Genomic DNA, 24,755 nt, shown 5'->3' with positions numbered 1-24,755 from the left:
TCCTTCCCTCCATCCAGGAAAAGATACTGGTCACAGTACGAAGTTCGAATGGTGTTTTTGGAGAGACAACCGCACAAGGAATGGAAAGCTGAGTTAAGCAGGCTGGTCCAGGCGGAGATGCGGTTGGATGAGAGCTATAGAGCTCTCTGCTGGTATGTAACCCAAGTGTGCCCATGGACAGCAGACGACAGCCCAACGAAAAGCTTTTGCTACAGCGGGCCTGGGGCTGTTATTAGAGAGGCTGTCTGAGGACCCCGACTTTGGGAGCGATTTGGAGTGGCATGTGGAGGAAATCTTGGAATACAGAGAACAGATGCTGAATGTCTTGGAAGTGCACTGGAAGATTTGGAATTTCTAGACAATCAGCAATGGGAGCTGGAGATCGCCTACAGAAGGCTGATAGACTCTGCTCAGCGCCGGGCCTGGGCTCCCCTTGCCTGGGAATACCCAGAAGTACCAGCTGACAATCCAGAAATCCTGACTAAAGAGTCGGCAATGTGGCACAGTAATAGTGGCTTTGCTCACCTGCACCCACGGTTTTGGATGCGGAAGTCTTATGGCGGATGCAGCAAGTGCTGACTCACCTTGACTAACCTGTTTCTGCACAGGACGAGTTTGGATGGAGGAATGCGTCTGTCCAGCTGCTGTATAAAGGTACGGGAGAAGAGGAAGCCATCTTCATTCCCCAACCACGGATCACAGATTTAATGGACTTTCCATCGGAGGATGATATGGATGATAAATCACCCGCCAAAGTGTTGGCACTGAGCCCAAGTGCCACCAGCCCATGCCCTGGACTTTCAGCAATTCCAGAGACTGAGGATATAATAGACTTTTCTGTTGAGGAGGAACATCATAGGCCATCCAGGCATAGCGCTGCTGACCTCTGCCTGCAACAATTGCAAGGCCACTGACTTTCCAGTTTACTTTCCTGCAGAACAGCTGGCATCAGTGCCTAACATCACTGAGCTCTGCCCAACACCAACAGCATCTTCACTCTCCCTGAGAGAAGAGGCAGCCGGCCTTTCTCCTACACCACTGACAGGGACATGGGATTTCCTGCCAGCAGCATCTGGGGAGTTACAAGAAACTTCTCCAGCTGAAGTGCTGACAACTGGACAGAGGGTCCAAGACCTCTGCCCCACACCTGTGGCAGTTCCAGAGACCCAGGGTGAGAAGGTGGTGATCAATCCCCAACAGCAGATCAGGATCCAGGGGGAGAAGAGAGAGGAGGTTGTCGTCCTCCCTTCCAAACAGTCAGTCAGAGCAGAGGAAACGGTCACTCCCCAATGGCAGCTACAGAGTTTGGAGAAGAAGGTGGTCATCCTTCCTCCCCAGCGAGAGATCCACAGTCTGGGAGCGGAAGAAGCCGGTCTCCCTCCCCAACAATTAGCCGGAGCGGATTATGTGGAGTCCCCAGCCGAAGTGCTGGCAACAGGGCAGAGTGCTACCAACCTCTGCCCAGCACCCGCAACAGCTACAGAGTTCTAGGAAGCTGTGGCAATCGGCCCATCCCCCCAGGGACAAGCTGATGAAGTGAAGCTTCTACACCCAGCTGAAGCGCTGGCAGCTAGACAGAGAGTCAACGACCTCTGCCCCACACCTACTGAAGACAACCCTTTCCTGCGGCCAAGAATGGAAATCAGGTTGACTACCTATGTAAGTTCACTCTGCCCTCAACTAACAAAAGATGGAGTTCCTGTGGTAGTGGATGGGACTACAGTCTTCACTTATATATCCCAGGGATGCTGGACAGTCGGCCCAGATCCCCAACAGTCTGATGAAGTGAGCCCCACCACCCTGTCTTCTCTCCAGCAGCTGAAAGGACTCCCAGGGGAAGGGCCAGTCCACACTTCTCCCCAGTGGCGGGTATGTTCTACAAGAGAGGCAGAGGTTGGCTGGGTGAGTAACGCTGTGTTCCGGACAAATTGTTTGGGGTACTGTGTGGGTGCAGACATTGGGAGGGCCTATAGAACACAGCCTACCTTAGAGAGGTTGGAAAGCCCATCTCTCAGCCCACTAGGCCCCTCTTATGTCTAAGTCCTCATATAGGCCGGTCTCCTCATTTATCCTAGATTTCAAAATTCTCACTAAACTGCCAACTAACAGACTCATGCCAGGCCCTGAGCATTTCCTTTTCCCCGATCAATCAAAAAATCTATTTTTTTCATCATTTTAGGCCAATTTGTATTCTGCTACATATTTTGGGTAAAAAAAAATCCCAATAACTGTATATTGATTGGTTTGCGCAAAAGTTATCGCGTCTACAAACTATGGGAAAGATTTATGTCATTTTTATTTTTTTCTCTTTACTAGTAATGGCGGCGATCTGAGATTTTTGCGGGACTGCGACATTGCGGCGGACAGATCGGACCCTTAACTGACATTTTTTACATTTTTGGGGGGGACCAGTGACATTACTACAGTAATCAGTGCTAAAAATATGCACTGTCACTGTAATAATGACACTGGCAGGGAAAAGGTTAACACCAGGGGCGATAAAAGGGTTAAATGTGTTGTAACAGAACCACCGACCCACACTGTGTTTGTGGACTTCTGTCAGTATACGGCTTCCTCCCAGTCATGAACATATATACCAGATTTTCCCAGCCGCCCCCATACAAAGCTAGCCGACAATTAGCCTGTTCTGGAATCTTCTCTTTATTGAACAGTCACACAGAATTTATATACAGCATGGACCTCCCCCTACTGATCAGATTAACACACACAGGTCAGGGGTTTCCTGATTACATTATCATATGCAGATGAAATTGTGTACAGAAATAGAATTAACCTGAACTAATTATCTAGCCATCTGGACAGAAAAATATGTGAGGTCATTAACATTTAACAATGGGACAGACAGACTTAACACAATCCACATCCCACCTCAATAGATAGACAATAGGACAAGACTGCAAATGACAGTCTGTCCGTCGCTTACATTGAAGTACATGGAATACACATCTAAGCATTGCTATGATTATTTAGGAGTTGCAGACTTCATGGCAACAGGCTATAGGTCTCACAGTGTAAAGTGGGATTAAATCTTAATTTTCCTTGGGAGATATTGCTGACAAATATTACTGTCCCACTTGAAGCAATCCAAACCATTAATTATCTGTCTTTCACTCCCAGTGACAGTGAGTACCGTCACATGTGTCCCTAGGGGGTGCTTTCTAACTGTGTGGGGGGTGGGCTTGCTGAATCCCTGTGTTCATTACTGACAGAACAGCGCTGTGCCGTGTTTACAATGGCAGACCGCCGTTCTGTCTCCACGGGGAGCGATCGCGGGTGCCAGGCTGACGCTGATTCGCTCCCCCTGTGGCCAATCAGCGCTCGCGGACCCCCACTAGCTGTCTCAGGAAGCAACTTACAGGTATGTCGTTTCTAATTGCCACAGTAAAATTACGGCTGCTGGTCGGCAAGTGGTTAATAAAAATTTTAAACAATTAATACTATTTCTGTGTTTTTTTTTAAATCGCTTTTATTGCTGTGAGAAGGAATTTAACTATTTCCGGCCCGCGCTATAGCCGAAGTACGGCTACAGCGCGGGCTCTAATTTCCGGGAGGCCGTCTTTATACGGCCTCCCAGTAACAGGCTCCCCGCGTGCTGCTGCGAGGAGCGTGCATCGGGGAAAATCTGTGTCGGCCGTGTCCCTTGGACACAGCCAATCACAGATCGTGGTGAATGGCCAATCACAGCGCCCATTTACCACGTGATCGGCCCGTCCAATGAGAGATGATCTCATATGTAAACATATCTCTCATCTCTCATCGCCAGCGCTCCTTCCTCACACAGAGACTGCAGTGTGAGGAAGAGGAGAGGCGATCAGAGGTAAGGGGACACAGAGGAATGTAATCAGGGCACCGATCATCAGTGCCTTGATTACAGAAGAGGGGAAAAAAATACAACAACTGCCCACAGTGCCCGCCATCAGTGCCCACAGTCAGTGCCCATAGTGCTGCCAGTCAGTGCCCATCAGTGCCTGCTCATCTAGGCACTGATGGGCACTGACTAGCAGCACTTTGGGCACTGAGTGTGGGCACTGATGGTGCTGCCCATCAGTGCTGATCAGTGCCACCCGTCAGTCTCCATCAGTGCCACCCATCAGTGTCACCCATCAGTGCCCATCAGTGCCGCCTCTCAGTGCCCAGCAGTGCCGCCTATCAGTGCTCATCAGTGTCGCCTATCAGTGCAGCATATTAGTACCTCCTCATCAGTGCCCATCAGTGCAGCCTCTCAGTGCCCATCAGTGCCGCCTCATCAGCGCACATCAGTGAAGGAGAAAAACTTTTTTTTTTCAAAATGTTCTGTCTTTTTTTTTGTAAGAAATAAAAAAGCCAGAGGTGATTAAATACCACCAAAAGAAAGCTCTATTTTTGTGAAAAAAATGATAAAAATTTCATATGGGTACAGTGTAGCATGACCGCGCAATTGTCATTCAAAGCGTGACAGCGCTGAAAGCTGAAAATTGGCCTGGGCAGGAAGGGGGTATAAGTGCCCAGTAGGCAAGTGGTTAAACATCACTGGTGACAGCAACAGGCAGTGACAGCTACTCTTTATGGAGAAATCTGGACCACAGAGGTCTCCTCTGCCCTTAAAAGCTTCTAATTGCACCAGGATTGGTGTGATCAGACGTTTTCGCAATTTAAAAATGGCGCCGTTCACATCGGGAGAACCCAGAAGAGTTAAAAATACTCGCCCCTTCCTATACCATAGAGGTGATCAGGGACCTTCCACTCCTTGACGAGCTCTATGGTCAGCTGGCTGAAGTCCTGGCTTCGTTCTGGGCTCGCCAGTGGAATGGTGGAGCCTGGAGAGGCACTGGCTTGATAGCCAATCAGATGGCTTTTACAAGAATCGCCTCATAATGAGATGAAGCCTGTAGCTGCAGCCGCCATCCTGATTTAACCACTTGAAGTCCAGGGCATGGATGTGATTTGGTTTACGTCCTCAATGAGGTGGAAGACTGAGATCACCTTAGGAGGAAAGGAGGGTCTGGGGTATAAGACCTCCATAGTGTTTTTTGGAGCAAGGCATAAATTATGGAAGGTTTACGTCCTCAAGGAGGTGGAAGACTGAGATCACCTTAGGAGGAAAGGAGGGTCTGGGGTATAAGACCTCCATAGTGTGCTTTGGAGCAAGGCATAATTATGGAAGGACTACGTCCTCAATGAGGTGGAAGACTGAGACCACCTTAGGAGGAAAGGAGGGTCTGGGGTATAAGACCTCCATAGTGTTTTTTAGAGCAAGGCATAATTATGGAAGGACTACGTCCTCAATGAGGTGGAAGACTGAGACCACCTTAGGAGGAAAGGAGGGTCTGGGGTATAAGACCTCCATAGTGTGCTTTGGAGCAAGGCATAATTATGGAAGGACTACGTCCTCAATGAGGTGGAAGACTGAGACCACCTTAGGAGGAAAGGAGGGTCTGGGGTATAAGACCTCCATAGTGTTTTTTGGAGCAAGGCATAATTATGGAAGGTCTACGTCCTCAATGAGGTGGAAGACTGAGATCACCTTAGGAGGAAAGGAGGGTCTGGGGTATAAGACCTCCATAGTGTGCTTTGGAGCAAGGCATAATTATGGAAGGACTACGTCCTCAATGAGGTGGAAGACTGAGACCACCTTAGGAGGAAAGGAGGGTCTGGGGTATAAGACCTCCATAGTGTTTTTTAGAGCAAGGCATAATTATGGAAGGACTACGTCCTCAATGAGGTGGAAGACTGAGACCACCTTAGGAGGAAAGGAGGGTCTGGGGTATAAGACCTCCATAGTGTGCTTTGGAGCAAGGCATAATTATGGAAGGACTACGTCCTCAATGAGGTGGAAGACTGAGACCACCTTAGGAGGAAAGGAGGGTCTGGGGTATAAGACCTCCATAGTGTTTTTTAGAGCAAGGCATAATTATGGAAGGACTACGTCCTCAATGAGGTGGAAGACTGAGATCACCTTAGGAGGAAAGGAGGGTCTGGGGTATAAGACCTCCATAGTGTGCTTTGGAGCAAGGCATAATTATGGAAGGACTACGTCCTCAATGAGGTGGAAGACTGAGACCACCTTAGGAGGAAAGGAGGATCTAGGGTAAAAGACCTCTATAGGGTGCTCTGGAGCAAAGCCGCAAGACCAGGAGACATGTATAACAGATGGCATGGCCAATAAAAAGGCCACTTTGCAGGAGAGATCACCTAAGGAAATATTCCTGAAAGGGGGGTTTCTGTAGAAAGCCAAGCTGGGGTCCCAAGGAAGCACAGGGTGCTGTAAGGTGTTCCTAATACGAGGTACACCTTACATAAAAGGAGGGAGAGCGAGGACAAGAATGGACTAGGCCCAAACCTGTCCTTTTAGAGGGCTTAACCACTTGCCGACCAGCGATGTTCTGGTACATCGCTGGACTTTCAGTGGTTGTACCGGGATGCAGCTGCAGGCATCACCCAGATACAGTTTTTTAGAGCTGGGGGTCGGCTGGGAAATCCCAGAAGCTAACCAGCAAGCTGCATTGCGTTTACAAGCAGCGGGAGGGGACCTCCCTGCCCAACTTGGGGGTCCCATCCCACCAGGAGTCCTGATCAACCAGCTGGCGCTTCCACCTGCTGATCAGAGAGCCAAACAAAGACGGATCAGCTCAGTGATGGTAACCCGGAAGTGTGACATGTTTGGTATCTATTTACCCGGCATATCATCTTTTATATTTTCCCAAAACATTATGTATTGTGTGATCTCCTCCTAGAGTAATCCTGCAGAATATCTCTCCAGTATTGGTGACAGTGTAGTCTGTGGGTGTATTGGCATCACTCACCAGATGTGCCATGTACTGTGGTTGCTGTAGTCGTCTGACCATTCACAGCACAATGCTCCGCCCCCCGTTCTAACGCGGGCGCAATCTCCGATGGCACTGCTGAAGGTTCTGCTCCTGGAAGGAAAAAAAATAAACTTTTGTGAGTAATGTGAATTGTATTACGTTCTGAAGATCATATGTGACATTCTTCTACTCAAGATTCTTGGTGGAGAGGGGGGGCCCAAGCCTATTGTGGGCAAGGTGGGGCCCCAAGCCTACGGTGGATGGGGGGGCCCCAAGCCTACGGTGGACAGAGGGGCCCCCAAGCATACAGTGGACAAAGGGGGGCCCCCAAGCCTGCGGTGGATGAGGGGGCCCAAGCCTACGGTGGACGGGGGGACCCAAGCCTACTGTGGTCAGGTGGGAGGCCCAAAGCTTACAGTGGACAGGGGGGCCCCCAAGCCTATGGTGGACAGGGGGGCCCCCAAGCCTACGGTGGATGGGGAGGCCTCAAGCCTATGGTGGACAGGGGGGGCCCCCCAAGTCTACGGTGGACAGGGGGGCCCCCCAAGCCTACTGTGGACAGGGGGACCCCCAAGCCTACGGTGGAAAGGAGGGGCCCCCCAAGCCTACTGTGGATGGGGGAGGCCCAAGCCTATGATGGACGGGGAGGCCCAAGCCTACGATGGACAGGGGAAGCCCAAGCCTACATAGTTACATAGTTTGTGAGGTTGAAAAAAGACATCAGTCCATCCAGTTCAACCTATGATGTGTGTGTGTTTGCTGTTAACCGTACATTGTATACCCCTGTATGTTGTACATTGTATACCCCCTGTATGTTGTACATTGTATATCCCTGTATGTTGTACATTGTATACCCCTGTATGTTGTACATTGTATACCCCCTGTATGTTGTACATTGTATACCCCCTGTATGTTGTACATTGTATACCCCCTGTATGTTGTACATTGTATATCCCTGTATGTTGTACATTGTATACCCCTGTATGTTGTACATTGTATACCCCCTGTATGTTGTACATTGTATACCCCCTGTATGTTGTACATTGTATACCCCCTGTATGTTGTACATTGTATACCCCTGTATGTTGTACATTATATATCCCTGTTAGTTGTACATTGTATACCCCCTGTATGTTGTACATTGTATACCCCTGTATGTTGTACATTATATATCCCTGTTAGTTGTACATTGTATACCCCTGTATGTTGTGGTCTTTAAGGTGCCCATCTAATAGTTTTTTGAAACTATCGATGCTCCCTGCCGATACCACTGCTTGTGGAAGCGAATTCCACATCCTTACTGCTCTGACAGTGAAGAACCCCGTACGTATTTTAAGGTTAAACCGCCTTTCCTCTAGTTTTAGTGAGTGGCCACGTGTCTTATTGTATTCCCTTTCTCTGAATAGTTTGTTCCTTATGCTCGGGTCGCCAGTACAGTATTTGTACATTGATATCATATCCCCCCTCAATCGTCTTTTCTCCAGAGAGAAAAGGTTCAGTGCTTGTAGTCTTTCCTCATAGCTGATGTCCTCCATTCCCCTAATTATTTTTGTTGCCCTCCTCTGGACTTTCTCCAGTTCCAGCACATCCTTCCTGAGGACCGGTGCCCAGAACTGGACAGCATACTCCAGATGTGGCCGGACCAGAGTCTTGTAGAGCGGGAGAATAATCTCTTTATTTCTGGAGTGAATCCCCTTTTTTATACATCCCAGTATTCTGTTGGCTTTGCTTGCAGCGGCTTGGCATTGCATGCCACTACCAAGCCTGTTGTCTACCAGTACCCCCAGGTCCTTTTCCATCCTAGACTCACCCAGAGGTTCCCCCCCTAGTGAGTAGCTTGCTTTCTGGTTTCTGGCCCCCAAGTGCATTACTTTACATTTTTCAACATTAAACCTCATCTGCCATGTAGTTGCCCCCCTCCCCCACCCCGTTATTTTGTTCAGGTCCGCTTGTAAGGTTTCCACATTCTGCATAGAAGATATTGGCATGCTTAGTTTAGTATCATCCGCAAATACTGAGATTGTACTAGATATCCCCTCCTCTAGATCATTTATGAATAAATTAAACAGGATTGGTCCCAGGACAGAACCCTGGGGGACCCCCACTTTACACACCCGCCCAATCCGAGTACTCCCCATTAATCACCACCTTCTGTACTCTCCCCTGGAGCCAGTTCTCTATCCAGGTACTCACCTTATGATCCATACCTACCTTCCTTAGTTTGTACAGTAAGCGTTTGTGGGGAACGGTGTCAAAGGCCTTTGCAAAGTCCAGATACACCACATCCACAGGCCTTCCTTTATCCAGATACACCACATCCACAGGCTTACCTTTATCCAGATACACCCCATCTACAGGCCTTCCTTTATCCAGATACACCACATCCACAGACCTTCCTTTATCCAGATACACCACATCCACAGGCCTTCCTTTATCCAGATACACCACATCCACAGACCTTCCTTTATCCAGATACACCACATCCACAGACCTTCCTTTATCCAGATACACCACATCCACAGGCCACCCTTTATCCAGATACACCACATCCACAGACCTTCCTTTATCCAGATACACCACATCCACAGGCCTTCCTTTATCCAGATACACCACATCCACAGACCTTTCTTTATCCAGATACACCACATCTACAGACCTTCCTTTATCCAGATACACCACATCCACAGACCTTCCTTTATCCAGATACACCACATCCACAGACCTTCCTTTATCCAGATACACCACATCCACAGACCTTCCTTTATCCAGATACACCACATCCACAGACCTTCCATTATCCAGATACACCACATCCACACGCCTTCCTTTATCTAGGTGGCAGCTCACTTCATCGTAGAAGGTTAATAGATTGGTTTGGCAAGAACGATTTTTCATGAATCCATGCTGATTACTACTAATAATACCGTTTTCATTACTAAAGTCTTGTATGTGGTCCCTTAACATCCCCTCCAAAATCTTGCAGACTACTGATGTTAGGCTGACCGGCCTATAGTTACCCGGATACATCTCGGCCCCTTTTTAAATATTGGTACCACGTTGGCTTTTTTCCAATCAGCTGGCACCATACCCGTCTGTAAACTATCCTTAAAGATCAAGAATAATGGTCTGGCAATCACCTGGCTGAGCTCTTTAAGAACCCTCGGGTGCAAGCCATCCGGTCCCGGTGATTTATTTATGTTAAGTTTCTCTAGTTTAGCTCTAAGTCTATCTTCTGTTAGCCATAGCGGTATTTCCTGAGGTGTGTTGTTTAGATCGGCCTTACAAGCTAGGTTCGTGTAGCCCCCCGATTCCTTTGTGAAGACTGAAGAAAAGAAATTATTTAACACTTCCGCCTTTTCTGTGTCCTCAGTGGCCATTTTTCCTTTGTCATCTTTTATGGGGCCAATGTGTTCTGGCCTCGCTTTCTTACTGTTTATATACTTAAAGAACTTCTTGGGGTTCTTTTTACTCTCCTCCGCTATATGTCTCTCGTGTTCTATTTTAGCCGCCCTGATTTCGTCTTTACATTTCTTATTACACTCTTTGTAATGCTTAAATGCTGCCAATGACCCCTCAGTCTTGTATTTTTTGATTGCCTTTTCTTTAGTATTAATATGCATTTTTATGTTTTAGTTTATCCACCCAGGTTTGGTTTTTGCTCTTTTAAATGTATTTCCCTTTGGAATGCACTGGCCAATCCCTTTGTTTAGTATGCTCTTGAAGCACTCCCATTTTTCCTCCGTGTTCTTTGTTCCCAGGGTTCTATCCCATTTGATATTTTCTAGCAGAGAGCGCAGTTTTGGGAAATCGGCTCTTTTGAAATTCAGTGTTCTTATATTATCCTTGTGTTTCCTATTACTATGATAAATACTGAATCTAATTGGCCTACGGTGGACGGGGGAGGCCCCTCACTGGATACGCTGTACCCCAAAATTTGCTACCCACAGGATCCCGACCAGCAGACAATAGCTGATCTTGTACGTGGGTGTGGGGTACAGACCCTCTTGGCAAGCTGGATGTAATGACCAATAGGGGGTGTCAGGGACAGTAGAAGGAACAGACTAGGAGTTATGGAAAGATCCAAGAGGATCAGTAATCCTCCACCATTACACAGAGAATCAATAATACTCCATCATTACACAGAGAATCAATAATACTCCATCATTACACAGAGAATCAGTAATCCTCCACCATTACACAGAGGATCAATAATACTCCATCATTACACAGAGAATCAATAATACTCCATCATTACACAGAGAATCAATAATACTCCACCCACACAGAGGATCAATAATACTCCACCCACACAGAGGATCAATAATACTCCACCCACACAGAGGATCAATAATACTCCACCCACACAAAGAATCAATAATATTCCACCCACACAGAGGATCAATAATACTCCACCATTACACAGAGGATCAATAATACTCCCCCAATCTATAGAGGATCAATAATACTCCCCCACTAATAGAGAAGATGAATGTTACTCACCAAAGAAGAAGAGGTCCAGGTCAAAGTCTCCATCATCCCTCCCCTGCAGGACGCCCTCCGCCATCTTTGTGTGCGTCCATATAAACTCTACGCAGGATCCTCCTCACAGCGCTGGGGGGACGATGACATCACAGAGCAGGAGAGAGAGAGAGACGATGACATCACAGTGCTGGAGGGACGATGACATCACAGTGCAGAGGAGAGAGAGACGATGACATCACTACCAGGACAACACTGGAGGGAGGGAACACAGGAAGAGAGAAGATGGCAGAGATAGGACACAGAAAATACCTTCGAGGAGACCCTGTACTGTATAATGAGGAAGGAGGGGGGGACCCTGTACTGTATAACAAGGAAGGAGGGGGGACCCTGTACTGTATACCAAGGAAGGAGGGGGGGCCCTGTACTGTATAACAAGGAAGGAGGGGGGGACCCTGTACTGTATACCAAGGAAGGAGGGGGACCCTGTACTGTATAACAAGGAAGGAGGGGGGACCCTGTACTGTATAACAAGGAAGGAGGGGGGACCCTGTACTGTATAACAAGGAAGGAGGGGGGGACCCTGTACTGTATAACAAGGAAGGAGGGGGGGACCCTGTACTGTATAAAAAGGAAGGAGGGGGGGACCCTGTACTGTATAATGAGGAAGGAGGGGGGACCCTGTACTGCATAATGAAGAAGGAGGGGGGGACCCTGTACTGTATACCAAGGAAGGAGGGGGGGCCCTGTACTGTATACCAAGGAGAGAGGGGGGACCCTGTACTGTATAACAAGGAAGGAGGGGGAAGGGCCTGTACTGTATAACAAGGAAGGAGGGGGGGACCCTGTACTGTATAACAAGGAAGGAGGGGGGGACCCTGTACTGTATAACAAGGAAGGAGGGGGGACCCTGTACTGTATAACAAGGAAGGAGGGGGGGACCCTGTACTGTATAACAAGGAAGGAGGGGGGGACCCTGTACTGTATAACAAGGAAGGAGGGGGGACCCTGTACTGTATACCAAGGAAGGAGGGGGGGCCTGTACTGTATAACAAGGAAGGAGGGGGGGACCCTGTACTGTATACCAAGGAGAGAGGGGGGACCCTGTACTGTATAACAAGGAAGGAGGGGGAAGGGCCTGTACTGTATAACAAGGAAGGAGGGGGGGGGACCCTGTACTGTATAACAAGGAAGGAGGGGGGGCCCTGTACTGTATAACAAGGGAGGAGGGGGGGCCTGTACTGTATAACAAGGAAGGAGGGGGGACCCTGTACTGTATAATGAGGAAGGAGGGGGGACCCTGTACTGCATAATGAAGAAGGAGGGGGGACCCTGTACTGTATACCAAGGAAGGAGGGGGGCCCTGTACTGTATAACAAGGAAGGAGGGGGGGACCCTGTACTGTATACCAAGGAGAGAGGGGGGACCCTGTACTGTATAACAAGGAAGGAGGGGGAAGGGCCTGTACTGTATAACAAGGAAGGAGGGGGGGGACCCTGTACTGTATAACAAGGAAGGAGGGGGGGGGGGCCTGTACTGTATAACAAGGAAGGAGGGGGGGACCCTGTACTGTATAACAAGGAAGGAGGGGGGGACCCTGTACTGTATAACAAGGGAGGAGGGGGGGGCCTGTACTGTATAACAAGGAAGGAGGGGGGGACCCTGTACTGTATAACAAGGAAGGAGGGGGGGACCATGTACTGTATACCAAGGAAGGAGGGGGGGACACTGTACTGTATACCAAAGGAGGAGGGGGGGATCCTGTACTGTATACCAAAGAAGGAGGGGGGGGGGACCCTGTACTGTATACCAAGGAAGGAGGGGGGGACCCTGTACTGTATACCAAGGAAGGAGGGGGGGGGGCCTGTACTGTATAACAAGGAAGGAGAGGGGACCCTGTACTGTATACAAAGGAAGGAGGGGGGGGGCCTGTACTGTATAACAAGGAAGGAGGGGGGGGCCCTGTACTGTATAACAAGGAAGGAGGGGGGGACCCTGTACTCTATAACAAGGAAGGAGGGGGGGCACTGTACTGTATAACAAGGAAGGAGGGGGGGCCCTGTACTGTATAACAAGGAAGGAGGGGGGGACCCTGTACTGTATAACAAGGAAGGAGGGGGGGACCCTGTACTGTATAACAAGGAAGGAGGGGGGCCCTGTACTGTATAACAAGGAAGGAGGGGAGGACCCTGTACTCTATAACAAGGAAGGAGGGGGGACCCTGTGCTGTATACCAAGGGAGGAGGGGGGACCCTGTACTGTATAACAAGGAAGGAGGGGGGCCCTGTACTGTATAACAAGGAAGGAGGGGGAAGGGCCTGTACTGTATACCAAGGAAGGAGGGGGGGACCCTGTACTGTATAACAAGGAAGGGGGGGGCCTGTACTGTATAACAAGGAAGGAGGGGGGGACCCTGTACTGTATATCAAGGAAGGAGGGGGGGGACCCTGTACTGTATACCAAGGAAGGAGGGGGGGGACCCTGTACTGTATAACAAGGAAGGAGGGGGGGGCCTGTACTGTATACCAAGGAAGGAGGGGGGACCCTGTACTGTATACCAAGGAAGGAGGGGGGACCCTGTACTGTATACCAAAGGAGGAGGGGGGATCTTGTACTGTATACCAAGGAAGGAGGGGGGACCCTGTACTGTATACCAAGGAAGGAGGGGGGGACCCTGTACTGTATACCAAGGAAGGAGGGGGGGACCCTGTACTGTATACCAAGGAAGGAGGGGGGGCCCTGTACTGTATAACAAGGAAGGAGGGGGGGGCCCTGTACTGTATAACAAGGGAGGAGGGGGGGGCCTGTATTGTATACCAAGGAAGGAGGGGGGGCCCCTGTACTGTATACCAAGGAAGGAGGGGGGGGCCCTGTACTGTATAACAAGGAAGGAGGGGGGGCCCTGTACTGTATACCAAGGAAGGAGGGGGGGACCTTGTACTGTATAACAAGGAAGGAGGGGGGGGACCCTGTACTGTATACCAAGGAAGGAGGGTGGGCCCTGTACTGTATACCAAGGAAGGAGGGTGGGCCCTGTACTGTATAACAAGGAAGGAGGGGGGGGGCCTGTCCTGTATAACAAGGGAGGAGGGGGGGCCCTGTACTGTATACCAAGGAAGGAGGGGGGGACCCTGTACTGTATAACAAGGAAGGAGGGGGGGCCCTGTACTGTATACCAAAGGAGGAGGGGGGGGCCCTGTACTGTATACCAAAGAAGGAGGGGGGGGGGACCCTGTACTGTATACCAAGGAAGGAGGGGGGACCCTGTACTGTATACCAAGGAAGGAGGGGGGGGGCCTGTACTGTATAACAAGGAAGGAGAGGGGACCCTGTACTGTATACAAAGGAAGGAGGGGGGGGCCTGTACTGTATAACAAGGAAGGAGGGGGGACCCTGTACTCTATAACAAGGAAGGAGGGGGGGCACTGTACTGTATAACAAGGAAGGAGGGGGGGCCCTGTACTGTATAACAAGGAAGGAGGGGGGGACCCTGTACTGTATAACAAGGAAGGAGGGGGGGACCCTGTACTGTATAACAAGGAAGGAGGGGGGCCCTGTACTGTATAACAAGGAAGGAGGGGAGGACCCTGTACTCTATAACAAGGAAGGAGGGGGGACCCTGTGCTGTATACCAAGGGAGGAGGGGGGACCCTGTACTGTATAACAAGGAAGGAGGGGGGCCCTGTACTGTATAACAAGGAAGGAGGGGGAAGGGCCTGTACTGTATACCAAGGAAGGAGGGGGGGACCCTGTACTGTATAATAAGGAAGGGGGGGGCCTGTACTGTATAACAAGGAAGGAGGGGGGGACCCTGTACTGTATACCAAGGAAGGAGGGGGGGGACCCTGTACTGTATAACAAGGAAGGAGGGGGGGGCCTGTACTGTATACCAAGGAAGGAGGGGGGACCCTGTACTGTATACCAAGGAAGGAGGGGGGACCCTGTACTGTATACCAAAGGAGGAGGGGGGATCTTGTACTGTATACCAAGGAAGGAGGGGGGACCCTGTACTGTATACCAAGGAAGGAGGGGGGGACCCTGTACTGTATACCAAGGAAGGAGGGGGGGACCCTGTACTGTATACCAAGGAAGGAGGGGGGGCCCTGTACTGTATAACAAGGAAGGAGGGGGGGCCCTGTACTGTATAACAAGGGAGGAGGGGGGGGGCCTGTATTGTATACCAAGGAAGGAGGGGGGGCCTGTACTGTATAACAAGGAAGGAGGGGGGGACCCTGTACTGTATACCAAGGAAGGAGGGGGGGCCCTGTACTGTATAACAAGGAAGGAGGGGGGACCCTGTACTGTATAACAAGGAAGGAGGGGGGGCCCTGTACTGTATAACAAGGAAGGAGGGGGGCCTGTACTGTATAACAAGGAAGGAGGGGGGGACCCTGTACTGTATAACAAGGAAGGAGGGGGGGACCCTGTACTGTATAACAAGGAAGGAGGGGGGACCCTGTACTGTATAACAAGGGAGGAGGGGGGGCCCTGTACTGTATACCAAGGAAGGAGGGGGGACCCTGTACTGTATACCAAGGAAGGAGAGGGGGGCCCTGTACTGTATACCAAGGAAGGAGGGGGGGACCCTGTACTGTATACCAAGGGAGGAGGGGGGACCTGTACTGTATAACAAGGAAGGAGGGGGGGGCCTGTACTGTATAACAAGGGAGGAGGGGGGGCCTGTACTGTATAACAAGGAAGGAGGGGGGGACCCTGTACTGTATAACAAGGAAGGAGGGGGGGGGCTGTACTGTATACCAAGGAAGGAGGGGGGACACTGTACTGTATACCAAGGAAGGAGGGGGGGACCCTGTACTGTATACCAAGGAAGGAGGGGGGGGACCCTGTATTGTATACCAAGGAAGGAGGGGGGGCACTGTACTGTATACCAAGGAAGGAGGGGGGGACCCTGTACTGTATAACAAGGAAGGAGGAGGGGGCCCTGTACTGTATACTAAGGAAGGAGGGGGGACCATGTACTGTATACCAAGGAAGGAGGGGGGGGACCATGTACTGTATAACAAGGAAGGAGGGGGGGACCCTGTACTGTATACCAGGAAAGGAGGGGGGGGACCCTGTATTGTATACCAAGGAAGGAGGGGGGGCACTGTACTGTATACCAAGGAAGGAGGGGGGGACCCTGTACTGTATAACAAGGAAGGAGGGGGGGACCCTGTACTGTATACTAAGGAAGGAGGGGGGACCATGTACTGTATACCAAGGAAGGAGGGGGGGGACCATGTACTGTATAACAAGGAAGGAGGGGGGGACCCTGTACTGTATACCAAGGAAGGAGGGGGGGGGCCCTGTACTGTATACCAAGGAAGGAGGGGGGGCCCTGTACTGTATACCAAGGAAGGAGGGGGGGCCTGTACTGTATACCAAGGAAGGAGGGGGGGCCTGTACTGTATAACAAGGAAGGAGGGGGGGGACCCTGTACTGTATAACAAGGAAGGAGGGGGGGACCCTGTACTGTATACCAAGGAAGGAGGGGGGACCCTGTACTGTATACTAAGGAAGGAGGGGGGACCCTGTACTGTATACCAAGGAAGGAGGGGGGACCCTGTACTGTATACCAAGGAAGGAGGGGGGACCCTGTACTGTATACCAAGGAAGGAGGGGGGGACCCTGTACTGTATACCAAGGAAGGAGGGGGGGACCCTGTACTGTATACCAAGGAAGGAGGGGGGACCCTGTACTGTATACCAAGGAAGGAGGGGGGGACACTGTACTGTATAACAAGGAAGGAGGGGGGACCCTGTACTGTATAACAAGGAAGGAGAGGGGGACCCTGTACTGTATACCAAGGAAGGAGGGGGGGGACCCTGTACTGTATACCAAGGAAGGAGGGGGGGACCCTGTACTGTATACCAAGGAAGGAGGGGGGGGACCCTGTACTGTATACCAAGGAAGGAGGGGGGGACCCTGTACTGTATACCAAGGAAGGAGGGGGGCTGTACTGTATAACAAGGAAGGAGGGGGGACCCTGTACTGTATAACAAGGAAGGAGGGGGGGGACCCTGTACTGTATAACAAGGAAGGAGGGGGGGACCCTGTACTGTATAACAAGGAAGGAGGGGGGGGACCCTGTACTGTATAACAAGGAAGGAGGGGGGGACCCTGTACTGTATAACAAGGAAGGAGGGGGGGGACCCTGTACTGTATAACAAGGAAGGAGGGGGGACCCTGTACTGTATAACAAGGAAGGAGGGGGGACCCTGTACTGTATAACAAGGAAGGAGGGGGGGACAGGAGGGGGGGCTGTACTGTATAACAAGGAAGGAGGGGGGGCATGTACTGTATAACAAGGAAGGAGGGGGGACCCTGTACTGTATAACAAGGAAGGAGGGGGGGACCCTGTACTGTATACCAAGGAAGGAGGGGGGCCGTGTACTGTATACCAAGGAAGGAGGGGGACACTGTACTGTATACCAAGGAAGGAGGGGGGACACTGTACTGTATACCAAGGAAGGAGGGGGGACACTGTACTGTATACCAAGGAAGGAGAAGGGGACCCTGTACTGTATAACAAGGAAGGAGGGGGGGACCCTGTACTGCATAACAAGGAAGGAGGGGGGGACCCTGTACTGTATAACAAGGAAGGAGGGGGGGACCCTGTACTGTATACCAAGGAAGGAGGGGGGGACCCTGTACTGTATACCAAGGAAGGAGGGGGGGCCCTGTACTGTATACCAAGGAAGGAGGGGGGACCCTGTACTGTATACCAAGGAAGGAGGGGGGCCCTGTACTGTATAACAAGGAAGGAGGGGGGGACCCTGTACTGTATACCAAGGAAGGAGGGGGGACCCTGTACTGTATACCAAGGAAGGAGGGGGGGACCCTGTACTGTATACCAAGGAAGGAGGGGGAGACCCTGTACTGTATAACAAGGAAGGAGGGGGGGGGACCCTGTACTGTATACCAAGGAAGGAGGGGGGACCCTGTACTGTATACCAAGGAAGGAGGGGGGACCCTGTACTGTATACCAAGGAAGGAGGGGGGACCCTGTACTGTATAACAAGGAAGGAGGGGGGGACCCTGTACTGTATAACAAGGAAGGAGGGGGGGACCCTGTACTGTATACCAAGGAAGGAGGGGGGGGGTCTGTACTGTATACCAAGGAAGGAGGGGGGGCCTGTACTGTATACCAAGGAAGGAGGGGGGACCCTGTACTGTATACCAAGGAGGGAGGGGGGGGGCTGTACTGTATACCAAGGAAAAAGGGGGGGGCTGTACTGTATACCAAGGAAGGAGGGGGGGGACCCTGTACTGTATAACAAGGAAGGAGGGGGGGGACCCTGTACTGTATAACAAGGAAGGAGGGGGGACCCTGTACTGTATAACAAGGAAGGAGGGGGGGGACCCTGTACTGTATACCAAGGAAGGAGGGGGGGACCCTGTACTGTATACCAAGGAAGGAGGGGGGCCTTGTACTGTATAACAAGGAAGGAGGGGGGCCCTGTACTGTATACCAAGGAAGGAGGGGGGGACCCTGTACTCTATACCAAGGAAGGAGGGGGGCCCTGTACTGTATACCAAGGAAGGAGGGGGGGGGGCTGTACTGTATACCAAGGAAGGAGGGTGGGACCCTGTACTGTATACCAAGGAAGGAGGAGGGAACCCTGTACTATATACCAAGGAAGGAGGGGGGGACCCTGTACTGTATTACAAGGAAGGAGGGGGGGCTTTACTGTATACAAAGGAAGGAGGGGGGACCCTGTACTGTATACCAAGGAAGGAGGGGGGGGACCCTGTACTGTATACCAAGGAAGGAGGGGGGACCCTGTACGGTATACCAAGGAAGGAGGGGGGACCCTGTACTGTATATCAAGGAAGGAGGGGGGGGACCCTGTACTGTATACCAAGGAAGGAGGGGGGGCCTGTACTGTATAACAAGGAAGGGGGGGGGCTTGTACTGCATACCAAGGAAGGAGGGGGGGACCCTGTACTGTATACCAAGGAAGGAGGGGGGGCCCTGTACTGTATAACAAGGAAGAAGGGGGGGCCCTGTACTGCATACCAAGGAAGGAGGGGGGACCTTGTACTGTATACCAAGGAAGGAGGGGGGACCCTGTACTGTATACCAAGGAAGGAGGGGGGGACCCTGTACTGTATACCAAGGAAGGAGGGGGGGCCCTGTACTGTATACCAAGGAAGGAGGGGGGGACCTTGTACTGTATAACAAGGAAGGAGGGGGGGACTCTGTACTGTATACCAAGGAAGGAGGGGGGGACCTTGTACTGTATACCAATGAAGGAGGGGGGGGACCCTGTACTGTATACCAAGGAAGGAGGGGGGGACCGTACTGTATACCAAGGAAGGAGGGGGGACCCTGTACTGTATAACAAGGGAGGAGGGGGGCCCTGTACTGTATACCAAGGAAGGAGGGGGGGGACCCTGTACTGTATACCAAGGAAGGAGGGGGGGACCTTGTACTGTATACCAAGGAAGGAGGGGGGGACTCTGTACTGTATACCAAGGAAGGAGGGGGGGGGGCCCTGTACTGTATACCAAGGAAGGAGGGGGGGACCTTGTACTGTATACCAAGGAAGGAGGGGGGGACCCTGTACTGTATAACAAGGAAGGAGGGGGGGACCTTGTACTGTATACCAAGGAAGGAGGGGGGGACCCTGTACTGTATACCAAGGAAGGAGGGGGGGACCTTGTACTGTATACCAAGGAAGGAGGGGGGGACCCTGTACTGTATAACAAGGGAGGAGGGGGCCCTGTACTGTATACCAAGGAAGGAGGGGGGGGGACCCTGTACTGTATACCAAGGAAGGAGGGGGGACCCTGTACTGTATAACAAGGAAGGAGGGGGGACCCTGTACTGTATAACAAGGAAGGAGGGGGGACCCTGTACTGTATAACAAGGAAGGAGGGGGGGACCCTGTACTGTATAACAAGGAAGGAGGGGGGGACCCTGTACTGTATAACAAGGAAGGAGGGGGGGACCCTGTACTGTATAACAAGGAAGGAGGGGGGGACCCTGTACTGTATAACAAGGAAGGAGGGGGGACCCTGTACTGTATACCAAGGAAGGAGGGGGGGACCCTGTACTGTATACCAAGGAAGGAGGGGGGGACCCTGTACTGTATACCAAGGGAGGAGGGGGGGCCCTGTACTGTATAACAAGGAAGGAGGGGGGGACCCTGTACTGTATAACAAGGGATGAGGGGGGCCCTGTACTGTATACCAAGGAAGGAGGGGGGGACCCTGTACTGTATACCAAGGAAGGAGGGGGGGACCTTGTACTGTATACCAAGGAAGGAGGGGGGGACCCTGTACTGTATACCAAGGAAGGAGGGGGGGACCCTGTACTGTATACCAAGGAAGGAGGGGGGACCCTGTACTGTATAACAAGGAAGGAGGGGGGACCCTGTACTGTATACCAAGGAAGGAGGGGGGGACCCTGTACTGTATACCAAGGAAGGAGGGGGGGACCCTGTACTGTATACCAAGGAAGGAGGGGGGGACCCTGTACTGTATACCAAGGAAGGAGGGGGGGACCCTGTACTGTATACCAAGGAAGGAGGGGGGGACCCTGTACTGTATACCAAGGAAGGAGGGGGGGACCCTGTACTGTATACCAAGGAAGGAGGGGGGGACCCTGTACTGTATACCAAGGAAGGAGGGGGGGACCTTGTACTGTATACCAAGGAAGGAGGGGGGGACCCTGTACTGTATACCAAGGAAGGAGGGGGGGACCCTGTACTGCATAACAAGGAAGGAGGGGGGGACCCTGTACTGTATACCAAGGAAGGAGGGGGGACCTTGTACTGTATAACAAGGAAGGGGGGGGGCCTGTACTGTATAACAAGGAAGGAGGGGGGGACCCTGTACTGTATAACAAGGAAGGAGGGGGGGGCCTGTACTGTATAACAAGGAAGGAGGGGGGGGCCTGTACTGTATAACAAGGAAGGAGGGGGGGACCCTGTACTGTATACCAAGGAAGGAGGGGGGACCCTGTACTGTATAACAAGGAAGGAGGGGGGGACCCTGTACTGTATAACAAGGAAGGAGGGGGGACCCTGTACTGTATACCAAGGAAGGAGGGGGGGACCCTGTACTGTATAACAAGGAAGGAGTGGGGGACCCTGTACTGTATACCAAGGAAGGAGGGGAGGGCCCTGTACTGTATACCAAGGAAGGAGGGGGGGACCCTGTACTGTATACCAAGGAAGGATGGGGGGGACCCTGTACTGTATACCAAGGAAGGAGGAGGGGACCCTGTACTGTATAACAAGGAAGGAGGGGGGGGACCCTGTACTGTATAAAAAGGAAGGAGGGGGGGACCCTGTACTGTATACCAAGGAAGGAGGGGGGGACCCTGTACTGTATACCAAGGAAGGAGGGGGGGCCCTGTACTGTATACCAAGGAAGGAGGGGGGACCCTGTACTGTATAACAAAGAAGGAGGGGGGGGACCCTGTACTGTATACCAAGGAAGGAGGGGGGGACCCTGTACTGTATAACAAGGAAGGAGGGGGGGACCTGTACTGTATAACAAGGAAGGAGTGGGGGACCCTGTACTGTATAACAAGGAAGGAGGGGGGGGCCCTGTACTGTATAACAAGGAAGGAGGGGGGGACCCTGTACTGTATAACAAGGAAGGAGGGGGGGGACCTGTACTGTATAACAAGGAAGGAGGGGGGGACCCTGTACTGTATACCAAGGAAGGAGGGGGGGCCTGTACTGTATACCAAGGAAGGAGGGGGGGGGCCCTGTACTGTATAACAAGGAAGGAGGGGGGACCCTGTACTGTATACCAAGGAAGGAGGGGGGGACCCTGTACTGTATAACAAGGAAGGAGGGGGGGACCCTGTACTGTATAACAAGGAAGGAGGGGGGGGACCCTGTACTGTATAACAAGGAAGGAGGGGGGGACCCTGTACTGTATAACAAGGAAGGAGGGGGGGACCCTGTACTGTATAACAAGGAAGGAGGGGGGGACCTGTACTGTATAACAAGGAAGGAGGGGGGACCCTGTACTGTATACCAAGGAAGGAGGGGGGGGCCTGTACTGTATACCAAGGAAGGAGGGGGGGGACCCTGTACTGTATACCAAGGAAGGAGGGGGGAGACCCTGTACTGTATAACAAGGAAGGAGGGGGGGACCCTGTACTGCATAACAAGGAAGGAGGGGGGGACCCTGTACTGTATAACAAGGAAGGAGGGGGGGACCCTGTACTGTATAACAAGGAAGGAGGGGGGGACCCTGTACTGTATAACAAGGAAGGAGGGGGGGACCCTGTACTGTATAACAAGGAAGGAGGGGGGACCCTGTACTGTATACCAAGGAAGGAGGGGGGGACCCTGTACTGTATAACAAGGAAGGAGGGGGGACCCTGAACTGTATAACAAGGAAGGAGGGGGGGACCCTGTACTGTATAACAAGGAAGGAGGGGGGGACCCTGTACTGTATAACAAGGAAGGAGGGGGGACCCTGTACTGTATACCAAGGAAGGAGGGGGGGACCCTGTACTGTATAACAAGGAAGGAGGGGGGACCCTGAACTGTATAACAAGGAAGGAGGGGGGGGACCCTGTACTGTATAACAAGGAAGGAGGGGGGACCCTGTACTGTATAACAAGGAAGGAGGGGGGGGACCCTGTACTGTATACCAAGGAAGGAGGGGGGGACCCTGTACTGTATACCAAGGAAGGAGGGGGGGGGACCCTGTACTGTATACCAAGGAAGGAGGGGGGGACCCTGTACTGTATACCAAGGAAGGAGGGGGGGACCCTGTACTGTATACCAAGGAAGGAGGGGGGACCCTGTACTGTATAACAAGGAAGGAGGGGGGACCCTGTACTGTATACCAAGGAAGGAGGGGGGGACCCTGTACTGTATAACAAGGAAGGAGGGGGGGACCCTGTACTGTATACCAAGGAAGGAGGGGGGGACCCTGTACTGTATAACAAGGAAGGAGGGGGGGACCCTGTACTGTATAACAAGGAAGGAGGGGGGGGCCCTGTACTGTATAACAAGGAAGGAGGGGGGACCCTGTACTGTATAACAAGGAAGGAGGGGGGACCCTGTACTGTATAACAAGGAAGGAGGGGGGGACCCTGTACTGTATAACAAGGAAGGAGGGGGGACCCTGTACTGTATAACAAGGAAGGAGGGGGGACCCTGTACTGTATAACAAGGAAGGAGGGGGGGGACCCTGTACTGTATACCAAGGAAGGAGGGGGGGGACCCTGTACTGTATACCAAGGAAGGAGGGGGGGGACCCTGTACTGTATACCAAGGAAGGAGGGGGGACCCTGTACTGTATACCAAGGAAGGAGGGGGGACCCTGTACTGTATACCAAGGAAGGAGGGGGGGACCCTGTACTGTATAACAAGGAAGGAGGGGGGGACCCTGTACTGTATAACAAGGAAGGAGGGGGGGGCCCTGTACTGTATAACAAGGAAGGAGGGGGGGGCCCTGTACTGTATAACAAGGAAGGAGGGGGGACCCTGTACTGTATAACAAGGAAGGAGGGGGGACCCTGTACTGTATAACAAGGAAGGAGGGGGGGACCCTGTACTGTATAACAAGGAAGGAGGGGGGGGCCCTGTACTGTATAACAAGGAAGGAGGGGGGGACCCTGTACTGTATAACAAGGAAGGAGGGGGGGACCCTGTACTGTATAACAAGGAAGGAGGGGGGGGGGCCTGTACTGTATACCAAGGAAGGAGGGGGGGGCCCTGTACTGTATAACAAGGAAGGAGGGGGGGACCCTGTACTGTATAACAAGGAAGGAGGGGGGACCCTGTACTGTATAACAAGGAAGGAGGGGGGACCCTGTACTGTATAACAAGGAAGGAGGGGGGGGACCCTGTACTGTATACCAAGGAAGGAGGGGGGGTACCCTGTACTGTATACCAAGGAAGGAGGGGGGACCCTGTACTGTATACCAAGGAAGGAGGGGGGACCCTGTACTGTATAACAAGGAAGGAGGGGGGACCCTGTACTGTATAACAAGGAAGGAGGGGGGGGGGCCTGTACTGTATAACAAGGAAGGAGGGGACCCTGTACTGTATAACAAGGAAGGAGGGGGGGGGGCCCTGTACTGTATAACAAGGAAGGGGGGGACCCTGTACTGTATAACAAGGAAGGAGGGGGGACCCTGTACTGTATACCAAGGAAGGAGGGGGGACCCTGTACTGTATACCAAGGAAGGAGGGGGGGACCCTGTACTGTATAACAAGGAAGGAGGGGGGGACCCTGTACTGTATAACAAGGAAGGAGGGGGGGACCCTGTACTGTATAACAAGGAAGGAGGGGGGGACCCTGTACTGTATAACAAGGAAGGAGGGGGGGGGCCCTACGGCCGTACTGTATAACAAGGAAGGAGGGGGGGGCCCTGTACTGTATAACAAGGAAGAAGGGGGGGCCCTGTACTGTATAACAAGGAAGAAGGGGGGCCCTGTACTGTATAACAAGGAAGAAGGGGGGGCCCTGTACTGTATAACAAGGAAG

At 52.1% G+C, this 24,755-nt stretch overlaps 2 protein-coding genes across 3 annotated transcripts in view; both read right to left on the bottom strand.

Moving 5' to 3' along the window:
• LOC309556128 (uncharacterized protein) overlaps window positions 1-24,755 on the bottom strand; it is a 419,953-nt gene that overhangs the window by 120,735 nt on the left and 274,463 nt on the right. The gene's annotated exons all lie outside the window — the stretch shown is intronic.
• The window catches only part of LOC309556124 (uncharacterized protein), a 43,835-nt gene that overhangs the window by 9,436 nt on the left and 9,644 nt on the right, over window positions 1-24,755 (bottom strand). The window contains exons 2-4 of one of the 2 annotated variants that reach the window (XM_082258471.1): window positions 11,467-11,540; window positions 11,307-11,408; window positions 6,804-6,917 (exon numbers count right to left, since the gene is read on the bottom strand). In XM_082258471.1, the coding sequence (XP_082114597.1) occupies window positions 6,804-6,917; window positions 11,307-11,370 (178 nt within the window). In that variant the 5' untranslated portion in view covers window positions 11,371-11,408; window positions 11,467-11,540. Of the gene's footprint in view, window positions 1-6,803; window positions 6,918-11,306; window positions 11,409-11,466; window positions 11,553-24,755 lie in introns of those variants that run through there. The other variant, XM_082258470.1, reaches the window with a different exon arrangement.

This window comes from Pelophylax lessonae (genome assembly GCF_965119305.1).
Source record: "Pelophylax lessonae genome assembly, chromosome: 5".
Lineage (NCBI taxonomy): Eukaryota > Metazoa > Chordata > Amphibia > Anura > Ranidae > Pelophylax > Pelophylax lessonae.
Note: the sequence above shows the minus strand (reverse complement) of the source record. Positions and strands in the feature narration are given on the sequence as shown.